Source organism: Lineus longissimus, chromosome 8 (assembly GCF_910592395.1).
Source record: "Lineus longissimus chromosome 8, tnLinLong1.2, whole genome shotgun sequence".
Classification (NCBI taxonomy): Eukaryota; Metazoa; Nemertea; class Pilidiophora; order Heteronemertea; family Lineidae; genus Lineus; species Lineus longissimus.
The window spans coordinates 2,319,102-2,336,464 of record NC_088315.1 but is presented as its reverse complement, the minus strand read 5'-3'; the positions used below and the strand labels follow the sequence as shown (position 1 = coordinate 2,336,464).

Here is a 17,363-nt window from a genome sequence, read left to right as displayed (position 1 = left end):
AACTATTTTTGCCTACAACTGAATGATATTGTCATTGTCATTCAAATAAAAGTAGTTTTTGTGAAAGAATATTATTTGGACTAGTTAGAAATATCACAGTTTCAACAAATTCTTTGATAATTAGTCCACATTTGGACACTAGACCTCGTATTTCCCGCGTATACGAACGCTTGAACTAATGGTGGCGTCACCTGTTATTACTAGAAGAACCCCGAAATTCCTCAATGTGAACATCGAGGATGTAACAAATCGCGTCCAAGAGCGATTTATTGTTGACATTGACAGCAACATGGAGACCAGTTTCCGCTTGTGTAGTTGTAGGTGATGTGAACATGTAAGAATACCGTTTCAATGGTGGTGTCATGAGGTGACAGGTGATTGAGGAAGTTTATCCATTTTTCGAAGGTAGCCTAATGAATCATTGTTGTTTTGTAGCTGGTTACTCCTCTGGCAGACTGTCTCTTTTACTCTAACTAAACTATAACTAACTATAGGGCCTGAGCCTACTGGCCCGAGTCGAGTACGTCAGTAGAGTAAGGCAAGGAAGGGTTACTCCTCTGTTATATTAACTTAGAGTAGGCCTAACTTTAAGATTATAACTAAGGCCCGAGTACAGTAGAGTAAGGGCATACAATGTATATTTTTGCCTGATGTGGTGATGGTGAGCATGAGTTCAAAGTAACTTCACACAAATCGCTATGTGTTGTTCACCGCGCATGAACGACATCGGCCTGCCTACCTCTCTGTCGAGCACATGGAGCATGAACATCAACCATAGGCCTACTGTCTACAGGATCGAACTGGGCAACCACGTATGTTGTGTGGTGTTACAAATGTACACATATGTACGGTATGTACCTATCTCCCCCCCCCATTATTGATTTAAATACGACTGCATAGTTTATTCAAAAATAAATTTTGCAGTAAAAAGTTGGAATAAAAACATTTATCAAGTTTATGCTGCATTTATTTTGTTATTGTGTAGCTTCAATATAATCTCATATAACCAACATACATGTAAGGCCATTCCTTTGAATAACTCAGCATGCTATTTGCATTTTTGCTCCAGGCAGGATTTGGTCTTGGGAAACTAAATATTTATCAAGTCTATACACTGTGAATTATTAAAAGTAGTGGGTAAACAGCACCCTAGATTTCTCAGTGTAAAATGTTGTTAGGAAAATACGTCAAGAACGTTTGCCTAGAGTTGTGGTGATTCATTATCAAACTGATAATGTAAAGTACAAATAGACTTTAAGAGATATAACTTTAAATTTCAAGTTAAATTTAAGGTTCTTTTGCAAACAAAAATTTTATGGGTGATTTTCTGTCTCGATTTTCATCCATTCTAATAATTCTGATGTATACTTCAACATTTTATGGAGTTGGCTCAAACACGTGTAGCAAACATCTAATCCAGGGGCAGGTCTGTGTTAATACCTGTAGGTTGAAGTCATTTTGGACATTTTGCGATCTTGGGTGTTCCAGAAGCATGGATTACTTCCTGTTTATTTGAATGTGTTGTCTTCAATTTTCAGATAACCAAGTGCCAAGATGTCTATGAAGACGAGGATACGCGGGTTCACCGCATGGGTGAATCTGCGGCTCAAGCATACAGACCTCATCCTTAACAATGTCTTAATGGACTTGCTCACTGGGACGAACATCAAAGTGCTCATTGAAAGTATAACTGGACGAGACTTGAAGAAACTACAGAGTTTTGATGGGTTGGTATTCTTCCGTGTTTTCTTATTTGGCAGCTGTAAATGACATCTGATAAAGACCCATAATGTAAACTTAGACCAGTTTTGTCTGCTCTATATTGTAGAAATGTATTAATGCAATTTAACCAGTTGAGGGTTGCCTACACAGAATATTAGAATCAAGAGCCAAAAGAAATCCTTAACAACGTATTATGAGCATCTGATCTTTATTCCAGCCTTACTCAACAACAGAAGATAACTCGTGTTGAGTGGATTGTTGCTGAACTTAGAAAATGGTAAGCTGCATCAACCAACTTATTTGTCATAGTCTCTGAATACGATGACATGTAAGATGACCAATAACGGAAACCATTATAGATAATCATGGTTTTTACACAAAACCATCCCTCGCCTTATCCCTTGTTTTTGCACATCAGGAGCAGCGGTCATTCATTAGGTGACTACCTCAGCGACATGCAAGTGAGAGGAGCATGTTGTTGACCTCAGTACATGACTAGGAAGTGGTCAAATGCAATGGTAACATAAATATTTTCTTTTCCAGTGACATTATTCCTGAAGACATCTATGTGGATACCCGGATGTTTGCTATGAGAAGTGCTGATCATGTGAGTGTAACACTTCCAGTTTAAAAGATCGATCAATTGATTTGATAACACATGTAGCAGGTGATCTGAATATTATTCACTGAATTTATTCACAGGACTTATTTTTCCAATGTAAGGTTATGTATTCACTCAGCTCTCTTTTTCAAAAGCATAATTGGTAGTCATGTGGAGAATATGGATTGTTCCTTCAGGGGGTCTTTAAATTGATCATGGGTCAAAAATAATCTCTTTTTCCTAAATGTTCAAATTTACATTTTTCCTTTAACTGTACGTGTTTGAGGTCTCCTTACACAATCACAGGGTGTCCCAATACAACTTCAGATTAACTTTCTCCTCCAGATATTTGATCTCCTATGGAGACTAATCAGCCATGACATCTGGTTTGTGTGGGAGCGAGCAGAATACCTCCAACACAGAGACGATGAAGTGTTATGTCAGGTTCCATTCAAGGTGAGCTGATTTTTTGAAGGTTCTGTATGCCTCTAACTATTTGTGTAACCTGACCCATCCATTAAATTAGTGGTGTGGTCATGTGCCTGTTGTACATTGATGTCATTTCGTGGTGTCAAAACCTTACTTTGGCAATCCTAATATACTGAAGATGACCAAAGACATGGCCAACCTCTGTCACTGCAAAGATGTGATTCATCATCATGACAAAATTATTCGCATTGTGAAATAAATCAAAGATCATGACCGACATATTCCCAGGACCTAAGTTGAATGAACTTATCTGACTTGATCTAATCTGTTTCAGTGGGTACCAGCGCCACCTCCTCCTAAGAAAAAGACCAAGAAAGCCAAAAAGTCACTGCTCTCTGGATTTGGTGCTTCAGGTGTCGTTTATGAGGACATCGATGATGGGGTAGGATATGATTCTTAACATCTCTTGTGCGATTTTGGAATCGCAGATTTGGAAAGAGATGTTGCTGTCAGTGACAGCAGGAGTGAGAAGAAAATTTAGTTAATTTGACATGGCCTCATGGTACTAGCTGCTCATACTTCAAAGACTCAGTATTTGCAGAATATAGATCCAAACATCCGTTCCTTGTTTGGCTTGTATTTGGCCATGCAATTCTTTGTAGTTGTTGGCCTGAACCTGGTCGGTGGTCAGTTGATCTTAAAATTTTGTTTTTCTTTTAACTTCCAGCCGCCTGATCAAATGGATTCGTACGACCCATTCCCGGGAGCAGACGTATGCAAATCTTACAAGTCAAAGAAGAGGAACATTGCATTGCCGCCTGCTCCTGATGACTGTATTATTGAGATGGTGAACGCTCAATTGAGGGTAAGGCAAATTCACCAAATATATGAAAGTGCATGGTTTACAACATGGTTGAAGTTGCTTTCTGATGAACGTTCACTTTTAGGTTTTTTTGACAATTCTCAGTTTTTTGTGTCCCTTATTATTTTGGTGTTAACCAAGTTTTAAGTCGGTATTTGATGTGGGCACCATTATTTTTAGCGTCACTTTGAAGGATCTGTTCTTTATTTTGTCTCTTATTCTTTTGCAGATGACTAAAGAAGGGAAAAAGCTCAATCTTGTGGTAAGAATTAATTCCTTAAATGCACCAAATTTACTTCGGAATGCTTATAATTTCATTTTGTTGATTGAATTACAACATGGAAACTGGATCAAAGAGGTAGTTTTAATGATATCACTGAGCACAGTCACGTTGTCTTCTCATTTCTCCAACCAAACACTCAGTGTACACCCGTACTTACGTTTTGACATACTGTGCCTCATATGAAGCATCTTTTAGCCACTACCATCACATTGATTTTGTTTTAATTCTATTTCTTTTAGAGCATTGATGAGTTGGTTGATAGCCGTGTTCTGTGTTCTCTTATTAACTCTCTTATACCCAACACATTCACAACAGAGGTCCTACTCAATGACAGGTGAGTTTCCAGCACTGTGTAGTTTGGCAAATCATCTTTACCCTGGTTTAATGGAATGGGAGGGGGGGATTTTCAAGTACCCGTACAAGATAATCTCCCATTCAGGAGTCCAGAGTCGCAAGTCTGGCCTCGTCCACCTGTGCCACAACGCTCACAGCCAGGGAAAGGGGGCCTGGTACATCACCTTGTGCCATTAATCCTCTGGCATCAACAAACCAAGATTGATATAAGGATCAGTGCTTGTCATACGTGGTTCTGTCCCAATTCATTCCTCTTCCTCAATGGCACCTCATAGCATATTTGAATGGGCATTACACCGTTCCTTTTATTACCCCAGGTGGACCATCAATCTAGTTTTACGAGCCTTTGAGAAGATGATGTATGCCGACAACCCATTTGATTCGGAGGATCTCGTCGAGGCCGATCCCATGTCTGTGTGTGCTTACTTTTGTTTCTTCTTTATGGTCGGCTACAAGTACAGGCAGAGCAGGGCGGTGGTTGACAGATATGTAAGTTTGTATGTCTTCATAATGTCAGTAATAGAGTAATATTATGGCTTACGATATGCGTTCGGATCCAGTTTACCTCAAGTCATTGGCCAGGTCTGTGGCAACTGCAAAACACTTGGGCATTGAGTGGATAGCCATTTTGTTGAGAATTTATACTGTTTTCTTTCAATATTTCATCTCTACTTGTACAGGATTGGCTGAATCGGCTGGACCGTGAAGCTAACCATGAACTGGACCATTTAGATCTAGAATCTCAGCCGAGTCACCTAAAACGCAAAAAGGAGCTAGACCAACTCAAAGATGAATACAGAGATGGTATGTAATCCCCATTGAATCAGTTCCTTCAACCATGTGGATCGTATCAGTGACATTGTAGACATAGGACAATAGGATTATTGAATCTTTGCATAACATTTATCCAGTTTGCTATGGAACATTGTCCTTGCCTGTGATTGTTGGTATGCACTGTAATGTATTGCAATGCACTATGTCTGTTGAAACTGCCTTTTCGCCAGGTCTCTGGCATTAGAGATAGTAGTTTTGGAGTAAAGAGTGTCTCAGTAGTCAAATCTGTCTGGCCCGTCTATTTGGGCTTATACTATAATAAACCAACTTACTTACGATAAGTTAATCATATTTCAGGCATACTGGAACTGGAGAAGAAGTTTGACATCCGGTTCTGTCAGGACTGGATGAGCCATATTGTCGTTGTACAGAAAGAGACTCACAAGTTAATTCGGGAGAAAATCAAGGAAAAGTTTGATATCCTGAAAGTTCCACGGAATATCACCATCAATGATATCTGTCTCTCCATGGTCATCAACCTGGTATGTCTCCACGTTCTGACCTTTTAACTGGATTGAGTTTCAATTGTGTCTCTGTAAAGAGATGCAGGGTAGTGCAGGGTAGTCTAGCCATACTGGAGTGTACCGTTTTTTCAGACTGGAAAAAGGTTTATCCCTAAAACAAGCATTGCACATTAGGGAATCGAACCCGAGACCTCAGAGGTGACAGGTGCTGATGTCTCCATTGCACCACTCCAACAGGCCAAGTTTCAAACTTTATACCTCTTGGATTGTGAAACGAATGCCGCCACCACTGATCTACTCCTTACCATTTAATCTCTCCGTTCAAATTGTACAAAATGTCTTGCCTTCTTTCAGAGTTTAACAAATGGTTCTGGATTCTACCACGTCACACAAAAGGAGCAAGTTAGTGATGCCAGGAGAATCATCCTCAGGCACAAAGCCAGTGGTGAATTCATCGATGATTTTACGGCAAAGAACAAAGAGCCTATCCGACGCTTACTACGTCTTCCAGCCTACGATGTAGTTGAGTTGAATGCTGAAAACTATCCACAATATGATGTACGTATGGCTATATAAATAATGATTGGATGTTTTACATGTATTTCATAGATATGTGATCTGTCAATAATAGGCCTTTTGGATCAAAGACAGACTTTGGGCTATTTCCATGAGTTGACTGTGCACAAAATTACCATTAAAATGATATGTTTTCTTCCATATGCGACTGATTTTGACTGAGCAGACTGCATGTCATTCTATTGTTTACTTTCTCAGATATATGTCGAGGCCGCATCCAGGAACAAATCCCTCAAGTCTGGCACGGAGTTCCTCTACCAAGTATTCCCTGGCAACATGTTTACATGGCAACGTCTGTTCATCAGAGCAGCGCGTGACAACGAGTTTGAATCGGTGCAGAAACTTGTTGTGTTCTTTCGAACGAATGCGTCTTTCATCAATTGCCGTGAACACCCATCGGGAAACACTGCTCTGCATTGGGCAGCTAGGATGGGACATTATGTAAGTGGGATTTCCTTACTGAAACTTTGGGTTTATTATTGTGTCATTCCTATTGAAAGGAGATGTTTGGAACCATTGTGTCTCAAACTTCTACCTCTGGGTCTCGAGGCTGACAACCTTAACCATTAAGCCAAGCAATCTGTTTATGAAGTGGCATAACTTTTTTTCCAATGTACTTTACATGCAAAAATAGCCCCCATATCTGTTACTTCCTACTAGGACTAGACATATTCTTCATTATTGCAGCACATTGTCCAGTTCCTGCTAGAAAATGGTGCGCAGGTCGATGCAAAAAACAACTTCCGTTACACACCACTTTTCTCTGCCATTGAAGGTATGCAGAGAAGTGTTGCTCATGTGAGTATAGGGTGCTCTGGTGTCACTGTACAGTATAAAAGCACTATATAGGAACTTAAATTTCTCCTAAAACCATTTGCATGGAAAAAGCCTATCTCCAGCTGAACATTTATGCTTCATTTGGAACACTAGAAAGTAATAGGAATAAGCTCTTACATGTATGTTTTATTCAATTTGAGCAAAGATTTGATGACTCTTTCTTCCAGCTTCTCATAGAATGGGGCTGTGACGTCCACATCAAAAGTATTCGGGGGACCGCACCATTGGAGGCCATCAAAAATGATGAATTTCGACATCATCTCACCAGTAAGTATTATGTACAGTAATACAAACCAATTGGCCGTAAACTCCACTTAATGGTTTATGCAGTAAAGTTGATATATTTGCTAAGTTTATTGTTTATCATTTCCTCCTAAATCACCAGATCGAAATTGTCAGCTACATTACCCAGTCTGGTGTTTCCAGAATGAAATGGTCAGGTACATTACCCAGTCTGGTGTTTCCAGAATGAAATGGTCAGGTACATTACCCAGTCTGCTGTTTCCAGAATGAAATGGTCAGGTACATTACCTAATCTGCTATTTCCTTTGCTAAAGGTAACCAGTACATTTTGTCTTTTTATTTAAGGCGTTTATGAGCACTACACTCAAGTGGTACCAAAGGTTATGGAAGGTGACACAGAGTTATTAGCCAAGCTAGTCCGTGACCACGTCTTGGGAGTCCAAGAGTTCTCCAATTTGAGAAGCAGATGCGTAAATGGATCAACGCTATTGCATACTTCTGCTTATTTTGGCGCTGTGAAAGTCGTTGAAGATCTGTTGCAGTTGAGAGTTGATGTGAACTTACAGGATTACAAGGGTGCCACCCCTCTTCATAGGGCCAAGGATGTTGAGACTATAAAGGTGAGAATATGACATTTTTCAATCTGGAGACATCAGCCTTCAGCTTTCTTCCCTTCAAGGTTGTTACCAGTGGCCAACGAATTCATGTCAATGTCGGTGTAGTCATGATTTAAATCTAAAGCTCTCTCAGAATAGACCGTAATGAACTCAACTTCACTTTCTATGTCCTTTCAGCTTCTCCTTGATGCAGGTGGCCTAGTGAACTCGGAAGACCACGAGGGAAACATGCCTCTACATGTGAAATGCTACGGCGAAATGGACAAATCTTCAGAGACGGAATGCATCAAGTTACTTCTTGAGAACAAGGCAAACATTACTGCTAGAAATCATAGGGTATGTAATGGAGGGACATATATGTATTCTCAGATCCGTCATTCATTCCAGATTGACTACAACTAAAACCAAGTATTTTTACTTCATTTTGTGTTACAATATTACCAGAGTTGTTCCTTGATAGAATTCAAAGATTCTAGATACCTTCTGGCTCTCTACTTCCATTTTCTGGTGGTTGCCGTCTTAGAGAGCCATGATACACAGGGTGGACCAATGTGATTGTTTCCCTGAATTTGAAGTTTTCAAACTTTGTACTTTTCAGTCGTTGATGCCGATCCATTGTGCCGCCATGCAAGGTCGCGATGATGTCATAAAACTGCTCGTTCACCACGACACTGATGGAAAAATCAAGGCAGCGTTAGAGGAGGAGAAACTCAGTACGCCACCTAGTCTTGTGCATCTGGCCATTGCCAATGACTTCTTGGACTGTGCAACATGGTAGGTAAAAGCAGGAATTGATAGGCGAGCTGCTCGCCATATGCGTTTTTGGTAAAGGTGAAGGTGTTGATGCCATGCTCATAGGTAGTCATGATGGAGATATAGTGGATTTTTGTCCACTTTGTACCAGCCTGAGTACCATACAAAAGCTAATTGTCCATATTCTTGACTAATTGCTCATCCTTTCCAGGTTGCTTGACAATGACATCAACTTCAAGGATAGTGAACAAGACATTCTTCTACAGAGGATCCTCACGGAGCAGATCAAAGTGTAAGTATCAAAATACTTGAGCTATTGTTGAAGAAAATTCAGATAAAGTATGATTCATACAAAATCACCAAAAAATGGTACAGAGAAAGCTTTGATAGAAGCTATACCAATGGTCTGATGCATATGATGAAACCAATTGAGCACAATGACACAATTTGAAGTCAAGGTCAAGTTCGTGATATTCTCCCCTTTCCATTTTTAGCAAGAGGAGGACAGATGTTGTGCGCTTTCTCCTTGATCACGGCGCCAACCCTAGCCCAAGATATGTGGGAGGAAATACGTAAGTTCTTTGCTGTATTTCAACTGGCTCCTAAATGTGGGGAAGGCCTTTCACTGACCTGTATTTGGTTTCACTTCAATGGACTGGTATATGGGTCAAGTACGTCATGATGTATGCTATTATAGCCTGAAATCGGTGTTTTGTCTGCAGATAAGCCTACAACGCTGCTTATATTTCAGTGCACTTCACTATGCTGCTAGCATGGTTGGTTCCACAGATGTCCTAGAACTCCTCATTGAATATGGAGCAGACATTGATGACATTAACGATGACCAATGTACACCGCTGTTCTTTGCAACACAGTGCAACAATCAGTTCGCTGCGAATATTCTCATCGACTATGGAGCAAATGTTCGCTGTAAGAATGTTCAAGGTAAAAGTGTATATTCAGGTTTTTGTTTTGTTTGGGAATCGTCGCGATGAAGTCATTAAAGTAGTGTAGACCTAATGGTAGGGTGATTGGCGTTTTACATGCAGGACTAGGACTTCCAAGCAACAGAAATAGTACTACACCTAGAACTGAGTTACCATTCTTCTTCTTGGGCTGTGGTAATGACCACCTCAGGAACCATGAAAACATCTGTAACGCTGTTGTCTGATAACTCCTAGCTCCTAGTTGTGATCAGTAATTGGTTTATTTCTTCACATCCTATTGCAGGTCTGACAGCATTTGACTGTATTCTGGACTTTGATGAGTGGATTGAGTGTGGTTATTTCTCAGAGGAAATCAAGGCGAGACTAAAAGGTAATAGCTAATACAAGCCACATTTACGTAATTGAATGATGTCACGACCTATAATTGAAGGGGAGATGAAGCCACAAGACTATGGATAGCCAACAAAAACTCTTCGTTACCAAGTCCTGGACACAGATATTTGAAAATTTAAGAATTCTGAGAATGTATTTATCTGACCATTTCTTGGAAAACTCAAAATAAGTAGTTTTTGAAAATACCATTTGTTACAGTTTTATTTTTGATAAATTTTACCATTTTCTGCCTAATTTCATTGAAATTTTCTGGCTTCCGTTGCAGCCTACAGTCTCAAGCATTCCCGCGATCTTATTCGCGCTATCTCAAAGAAGGTCAAGGGCAACCCGTTCTTCCTCGGGCATGTCAGCCTCCCAGATCACCACACCACCTACCATGGACTTCCGAACACCACACCCTTACATCGTCGGATCAGAACCGGGCGGTCAATGCAGAGCAGGTTCTCAGTTATTACACCCAGATCCGAGACAAGAACAGCAGTGTCCTTACCCCCACTCAAACAACAGTATGTGATAAACTGAAACAAATGCGTGAATCACACTTATTTATTAGTCCATGACACAAGAACGGTTCGAGTTATTAGGGACCCGGACAGATACTAAAAAGAAGCAATTGAGCTGGTTTTGGTGGGTCGATCTGTTTCACATATGCCTATTACTCATAATAAAGGGCTGTGACAAAATATTGGGGGAACTAGAAAATTGCACAAATTGCATAATGTGTATTTGAACTTCTGCATCGTAGAAAGTGGTAGGTCACTGTGTGAGATATGGTAGGACTGTTGCCCAGTTTGATTTTCTGATTCAGAAAGGATGAATTATTTTATAAAATCTATGATTATAATTTATAACTGTTACTGTATACAAATGTTTAGAAAACATTTTGAATGAAAATTTATACTTTTATCATATTGCCAAAATATCTATGATCATTTCTCTACAATACTTTATGCATATCCATTTCATAGTGTAAATAGGTTGACATCCTAAATAATATTACATCAAGACATGATGCCTTTATAAACCAATTTATGCTAGATTACTAGCCCTGATTACTAGTTAATGAGATTAATATGTTTGAATATATTCAATTTTCAAACCCAAATCTTGCCAAATGTTAAATCTGTAGACCTTTTACAACTGATACTCACTGAGTTCATTCAGATTGCCAAATACTCATTTTTATAGCCGACAGAGAAAATAGTACATTGTACCTTGTACTGTAAACCCATTTATTTTCATTAGCCTAATATTTTGGCAGAAGGGGGCCAAAACATGAACATGGTGGAGCAAAAAAATCATGCGAATTCGAACTTTGTGCAGAAAGGTTTAGGTTTAAGATTTAGATTTAAGATTGAGCCAGTTTAGTAGTTACAACGTCGATACTGATAGTGGTAATTGAAGTCATGGTTAACTGCAAATAGCAGAGCGAAGGCATGGTGCGGTTAGCCACAATTATCTGGTCGGGTTAAGTGTCAAAATATTGATATCATGTTAACGATATTCTTATTGTCAGATACAGCTTTTTGTGGTGTAAATTTGTGAATGGTTCCGAATTTATAGCGATGGCTAAATAAAATTATTTTACATATTTTTGCTGTTGACATTTTATTCCGTCTATTAATGGTCACGCTACTAAGCACTTGCTGAAATGGACCCGTGCTGGCCCTTTCTTCAAACCACCAAGAGCTTGCTGAGATGTTCCCTCAAACAAAGGTGTTCAACAATGGCTTGCAAAACCTTCCTATCTACGAACCCAGATAGCAAATAATGTGGGCCCAATATAGGTATTTGTGTGGGCAATACGGTCAAATATGCCATGTATGGGTCCAATGTGGGTTACGTATAGGCAAAAATAGGCACATTTTGCATGTGGGTTAGATTAGGGCAATGTCAACCAATTGCAAACAAGTGTTTATCTTGGACCATCACACTTGTTCCCCCGAAGTGGTGTCTCACTGCTTGAAGGGAGTTGGGTCATATTTTCCCTTAACAGCTTCTCTTCATTGGGTTGCTGCTCTAGGGGTTCTGCGACTCTTGACACTGGGCTAGGAAACTCTTCCAGGCCTAACTCTGGTCCTCGAAGTTGATGTTAGGCTGCTTGTAGGGGGATTTCTGCTCAGGCTTCATGCTGGAGCATTTTTAACGTGCGAGATGAGTCATAGGAGATGTTGATGCTAAAAGATGAATTGGAACTTAGCCAGGTGAACCATGGGGATGAAGAATATCCTGGGGACAAAGGTGACCCATGTTACAACAGGAGTAGCAGTAGCTCTTAGTCCCGGTGCTTGATTGTGTAGTTCCAAAGATTGCTGATCTTTGGCATTCCTCAATTGAGAGTTTCCTCCGTGTTAGTTTACCTAGCTTCGCAGCTTCCATCCGTATAGAACATACGGCCGAGCCCAAGGTCCCAACTACGATGGGGACTACTGTGGTCCTCCAACCGGGGTTGGTTCGGGCAAGGTCTGTTGCGAGCGTCTGGCACTTCGATAGTTTCTCCTCCGCACGTGCTAGGACGTGTATGTCGGAGCTGACAGCTATCTCTATGATTAGGTCTCCTTTTCCTTCTGGGGGCGCCATGTCGGGGCGCCGGTGTTTTATAGCCGGGCCTGTGGGGACCAGCGAGTCCCAGAGCAATCTCAGCCCTCTTTCCAGAGTACGAGTGGTCATTGGAACCGGTGTAACAGTAACAAATGCCCCCCTGGAAAAAGTGTCCGGCCCTAGTCTATTCTGCTCCACCGTGTTGACAAGGTGAGTGAGATGAGACGGTCACAGCCAGGCCAAATCAGTCTTTCTCCACCAGTAGGCGTGATCTACGAGCAGCTTAGATATGGGCTTTTCCTGGAGGTCAAGAAAATTCATCTGATCAAATGACAAATTGAGACTTTATACATCAAGGATGTTCTTGAGCAAGGTCATGTCAGTAGCGTTAGTCTGATTGGCTGCCTCTCGTCCAACAAATCAAAAATAATGAGCTCATTATAGAATCTTGATATGTATGACCCCATTTTTCTTCCCAGTAGGCCTATAATAGAGTCGTATATAAACCGATAATTCTAATGAAATTCTTCAATCGTACACAATCGCTTTGTACATCAGACGGAAGGGAAAACCACCTCTGGCCTTCCTAAATCGCCTTCCATAGGATTGGACCCTCGAAAGCAAACGACCCTTATGTCTGCCCCAGAAGGCCTCAACGAGAGCGGTTATTACTCCATGAACTCGACTGAGGAGTCGTCGTTGGAGATTGAGGTTATCCCTGCGCCAAAGGAGAACATTGCCGGGCACTTTGGCCCCCAGTTGATCCAAGGGGGGGATCGTGGCTCTTATTGGGGAGCGAGTATCAGAAGCTGCCAACTTCTTGTGCCGGACCCGAATCACCAGTTTCATCCAGTTGAGCCATTTTTCTTCTACCATGTTATAACCAATGTCATCCCCAACAGCAACATGGATAAACTTCATGCAAGGTAGGTCCAGAGGTCGATTTGTGTCTTTTTGTCATCAACGTCCTGGCTCCAGAACACTTCCACAATACGGTTTCCCTCCGTGTGTTGCCTCGTCAACCTCCCTTACAAAGCTTGCCAACCACCAGCCAATCCCAGGAGGATGGAGCCCCTTATTTCACATGAATGTCAATGCCGCTGTATGGTACAGACCAGGACTAGGCTCCTATATGCAGTCCATTTCATCATCCTGATCATCTTTCCTCAATACCGGGCGATAGGACGAGGCTGCATGGTCCAGCTGCGTCCGAAGTGTAGTCAAGACCTACCAACAGTCTGGTGATGGAGTTATGACCCAATCTCTCTCTTCCCTCTTCTTCAGGATCGGATTCCTCTTCGAAGAAATCTCTGGAACCCCGACTTATGAAATGGATGGTAATACGTTGGCTGAGAAGCTTGAAGAATGTAGAGAGCGGATGGAAAACCGGGGATCTAGCGCTAACTTCGTAAGTTTACCTTCTAACTCAAAAAGGCTACGGTTTATCGTCATTATTTGCTGCATTTGCGGGGCTTTGTGGTCACTAATAAATTGCCGAGATTTCTGATCAAGATGTCTTGGATGCATCCTGAGATCAGGTTTTTGCTATATGATCTTTCAATCAAATGTCTTTCTTTCATTTGTAGAAATTCCATGAAATTTGCGAGAATGAGGAAGGCGTCTATTATTTCGTGCAATTCAAGTCTGATGGAACTGGTACGTTTCGACAAAGGTTTCAAGCCTCGACTCTTGATCTTCGATCATCTATTCCGCAAATCAGGGTGTTTTTTGTGTGGCTTACACCTTGAGAGTATGACCAACCAGGTATTTGATGACCCTCGTAATAGACGTCATCAGTGATAACTCAAAGGTTAACCAAACACTCGAAATTTGCCAAGATATTACCAAGAACTGTTATCCCATGTGATGCCATCCTGTTCTTGAAATACACTGTAAGTCTAATGATCTTTTTCATCTCCTTGCTGGACCAAGGTAACTGTTTATCCCTCTTCAGGAACACTTGCTGATATCTACGTAAGAGAAAGTCAGGGAAAATGCGCAAATGCTGAAACAGATGACGATGGCCACATCGTCGAATGTGTTAGGCTGCTGACGTCAGACAGAGTCGTAATCATGAGGCCAGCATATACGAAAGATGGGCAGAGCTATTATATCTTCAGCGACAATGGAGACAGCATCAAAGTTCGAGGTTACCTGAAGGTCGAGGATGAATTAATGGGATGTAAGTACATAGAAGTTCTTGCTGAGTGATTAAGTAACTTTCTGCGACCTCCGCGAATAAGAAGGTAACCATCGTCACTTTTCACTCCTGTTAAAGGTTGGAGCTATTAGCGGTACATACATGTATAGTTTGTTGGTTGTTCAAGGGTCTGGTTGGCGAATAGGCCTGAAGATGTTACCTCCCGTTTTGTAGATACGTGTACCACTCACACTCTTTCACACCTCTGCAACTTGTCATTTCTATCATCCCTCCAGGCACGGTCGTGAGCCGTCTGTGTCAACACCTAGTGCAAATAACGAACATTCTTCTAGCGAGTTCGTTATCGCCCCCTTCGTAGTTTGCCTCCAACACCCTCCGGTTGCCAATTCATCATTTTCTTGGGAAGCCTTGCTAGTTCCATTCGTCACTTGTGAACATCTACCAACAAATTTAAGCTGGCATACTTCGTCTTGCTTTCAGACATGTTCCCAATGTACATCTACAACGGCATCTACACGGGAAAAGGGAGTCATGTGAGCAGTTTGCAAAGTGGTGACAGCGTGAACCCTTTGGTCATCAAACTCCCGTTCAATGAAGAGGACAACGAGAAAGTGATTGCTGCAGAGCGAACAGTTGTCGATATCAGAGTAAGTTTTTAAGAGGAGAATGGGCAGAGAAACAATAGACTCTTGAACAGATGCTGCTGAAACTGAATGCTGTTATTGACTACAAAGATTCCATTGTCTGGTTTTCGCATCACACCAACTTGACACTGGTCGCGAGACACGGGTACCAGTTTGCCTCAAGCCATATATATCTGAACCCATTTTGTTTAAGATGGATTCGCTCTAAGAACCACAATGTATAGTGTTAACAGTTACATGATAATGTGGAGCATTACGAGAGGACTTCATTGGCCTCCTTCACGGTAAAAAGATTTCCATTCAATTATTCAAGGAGTCATATAACTGTCTTATGAGCGACAAGCCCGGATCAGATAATGAGTGCCTCACAACTTCTGGGCAGACACATGTAGCCGCATGAACCGCGGAAATCAATCAAAATGCAGGGGTAACCATAAGCCTTCTCCTTTTAGGACGGCAATGCCACGGAACAAAACATAGACGAAGACCACAAGGTGATCCACCAACCAGATCCTGGAATGTTCTTCCTGAAACGTGTCGAGGGTGGCTCGATTGTTCTTCAGACGACGAAAGACAAATGTAAGTGTATTCAGATGATCCACCGGCTTCCCGTCTCCATCCTGACACGCTACCGACACATTTCCCACAAAGTCGCCAGCGTGTTTCATATGCCGTCATAATCACGTTTCGTCTGAGAAGCACCCCTGTAATACTCCACATTGTGCTGTAACATTCAATCTTTCTAACATTTCAGCGCTGTTTCTTGGCATTGATGAAGATGGTACACTTAAGACTATCCGACCAGCTGACCACTACACAAATGATAGACGTCTCCACTTCAAGCGGCTTCTGCGGGCTCAGTTGATTCAGAACCGGATGTTGGAAATAGTTCACGAGACGAATGTGTGAGAGTAGAGCTGGAAATCTCGGACTACTGGAGACATTTTGAACTGCAACTAGAAACATACCAAGATACTTTTTGTAGGGCAGGGTTGAGTTCAATTGATATAACGTCACTGCCTCTACCTTTGGTAAAGACTTGTGTTAAAGTGTTAAGTGTGGCCATTGAACAGTGGATACGTGATATAATCATACAGTTTTGGATTCTCGGACTTGCTCGAGATGAATTTATACTGCCATCAGAAATTGTCGCTTTATACAGTTTGTATAGTACCCCCAGGTATATGGCACGGCTTAACCCGCCGGCCATGAGGGAATTCCTTTATGGCCCAGTGGTTGGCGCGTTGGCCCCAGAGTGGAAGTTAAGCAACGTTGAGCGCGGTCAACCTTTGGATCGGTGACCGGCGAGTACAATACATCTGGCAGACCTTCCCACGCGATGCGAGCTCTGGATTTGTAGTTCGGTAATGAGACGCATGAAGCGCTTAGTAGGATCGAGGACGATCCATCTCTGTCCGAAGGGGGGAATGATGTACCCCCAGGTATATGGCACGGCTTAGCCCGCCGGCCATGAGGGAATTCCTTTATGGCCCAGTGGTTGGTGCGTTGGCCCCAGAGTGGAAGTTAAGCAACGTTGAGCGCGGTCAACCTTTGGATCGGTGACCGGCGAGTACAATGCACAGTTATTGAATGTTTCTTTGGAATAGCATGTCCTGCCTGTCAGGCCCCTACTTTATTTGCCGTCTTGTCATCCAGCTTGAGGCTAGGGTATGACCATTATTAGTCAGTGTAATAATTCGGCAATTTTGTGTAGCCGAGCAATTAAAGAGGTAATCCCTGTCTATCAATAAACTCACAAGGTTGTTTTTCGGGTTTATGCATGTTTCGCCTATTTCTGTTTCGCCTATTCCTGTTCCGCCTATTCCTGTTTCGCCTATTCCTGTTTGGCCTATTTCCTGTTTGGCCTATTCCTGTTTCGCCTACTTCCTGTTTCGCCTACTTTCCAGTACCCCTACAATAAGTCGACTCTCCCACGGAGAACCTTAGGGATGCATGTCCATTTTATGGGGAAAATGTGAGGGGACAATTGGATGATGTTAACGATGTGATGACAATTTGACTAATCAAATGCCATCAACTTTGTTAACAAACCATGCCATGACCGTTTTGAAAGAGTCACCTTGAAACCGGGGACAGTCCGG

The 17,363-nt window shown here is 41.8% G+C and overlaps 2 protein-coding genes across 5 annotated transcripts; both read left to right on the top strand.

Moving 5' to 3' along the window:
• Positions 1-255: 255 nt before the first annotated feature.
• Positions 256-11,489, top strand: LOC135492725 (uncharacterized). 3 transcript variants are annotated; one of them, XM_064779327.1, is made up of 24 exons: positions 256-405; positions 1,539-1,727; positions 1,940-1,999; positions 2,266-2,329; positions 2,669-2,779; positions 3,087-3,194; positions 3,480-3,617; positions 3,844-3,876; positions 4,137-4,231; positions 4,569-4,740; positions 4,932-5,055; positions 5,383-5,567; positions 5,904-6,107; positions 6,324-6,566; positions 6,813-6,923; positions 7,130-7,229; positions 7,551-7,825; positions 8,000-8,158; positions 8,421-8,596; positions 8,787-8,867; positions 9,070-9,147; positions 9,327-9,520; positions 9,806-9,892; positions 10,181-11,489. In XM_064779327.1, the coding sequence occupies exons 2-24, from the start codon at positions 1,555-1,557 to the stop codon at positions 10,435-10,437; spliced, it is 3,228 nt and encodes a 1,075-aa protein (XP_064635397.1). In that variant the 5' UTR covers positions 256-405; positions 1,539-1,554; the 3' UTR covers positions 10,438-11,489. The 3 variants fall into 3 exon arrangements, with proteins under 3 accessions (XP_064635397.1, XP_064635398.1, XP_064635399.1); XM_064779328.1 differs by having other exon boundaries at positions 257-374; XM_064779329.1 differs by having other exon boundaries at positions 310-334.
• Positions 11,490-12,946: 1,457 nt separating this feature from the next.
• Positions 12,947-17,325, top strand: LOC135492666 (uncharacterized). 2 transcript variants are annotated; one of them, XM_064779240.1, is made up of 7 exons: positions 12,947-13,382; positions 13,741-13,864; positions 14,043-14,112; positions 14,411-14,638; positions 15,098-15,264; positions 15,714-15,840; positions 16,016-17,325. In XM_064779240.1, exons 1-7 carry the CDS (start codon positions 13,090-13,092, stop codon positions 16,168-16,170), a joined length of 1,164 nt encoding a protein of 387 aa, XP_064635310.1. In that variant the 5' UTR covers positions 12,947-13,089; the 3' UTR covers positions 16,171-17,325. The 2 variants fall into 2 exon arrangements, with proteins under 2 accessions (XP_064635310.1, XP_064635311.1); XM_064779241.1 differs by lacking the exon at positions 15,714-15,840.
• Positions 17,326-17,363: the final 38 nt, after the last annotated feature.

Bases quoted from the DNA above. Each gene is read 5' to 3' on its own strand.
- LOC135492666 (XM_064779240.1), top strand. From the start codon at position 13,090: ATGTCTGCCCCAGAAGGCCTCAACGAGAGCGGTTATTACTCCATGAAC. The intron at 14,639-15,097 runs GTAAGTACATAG...TCTTGCTTTCAG, and splicing joins CGAGGATGAATTAATGGGAT to ACATGTTCCCAATGTACATC. The intron at 15,841-16,015 runs GTAAGTGTATTC...CTAACATTTCAG, and splicing joins TCAGACGACGAAAGACAAAT to CGCTGTTTCTTGGCATTGAT.
- LOC135492725 (XM_064779327.1), top strand. From the start codon at position 1,555: ATGTCTATGAAGACGAGGATACGCGGGTTCACCGCATGGGTGAATCTG. The intron at 2,330-2,668 runs GTGAGTGTAACA...TTTCTCCTCCAG, and splicing joins CTATGAGAAGTGCTGATCAT to ATATTTGATCTCCTATGGAG. The intron at 7,230-7,550 runs GTAAGTATTATG...TTTTTATTTAAG, and splicing joins ATTTCGACATCATCTCACCA to GCGTTTATGAGCACTACACT.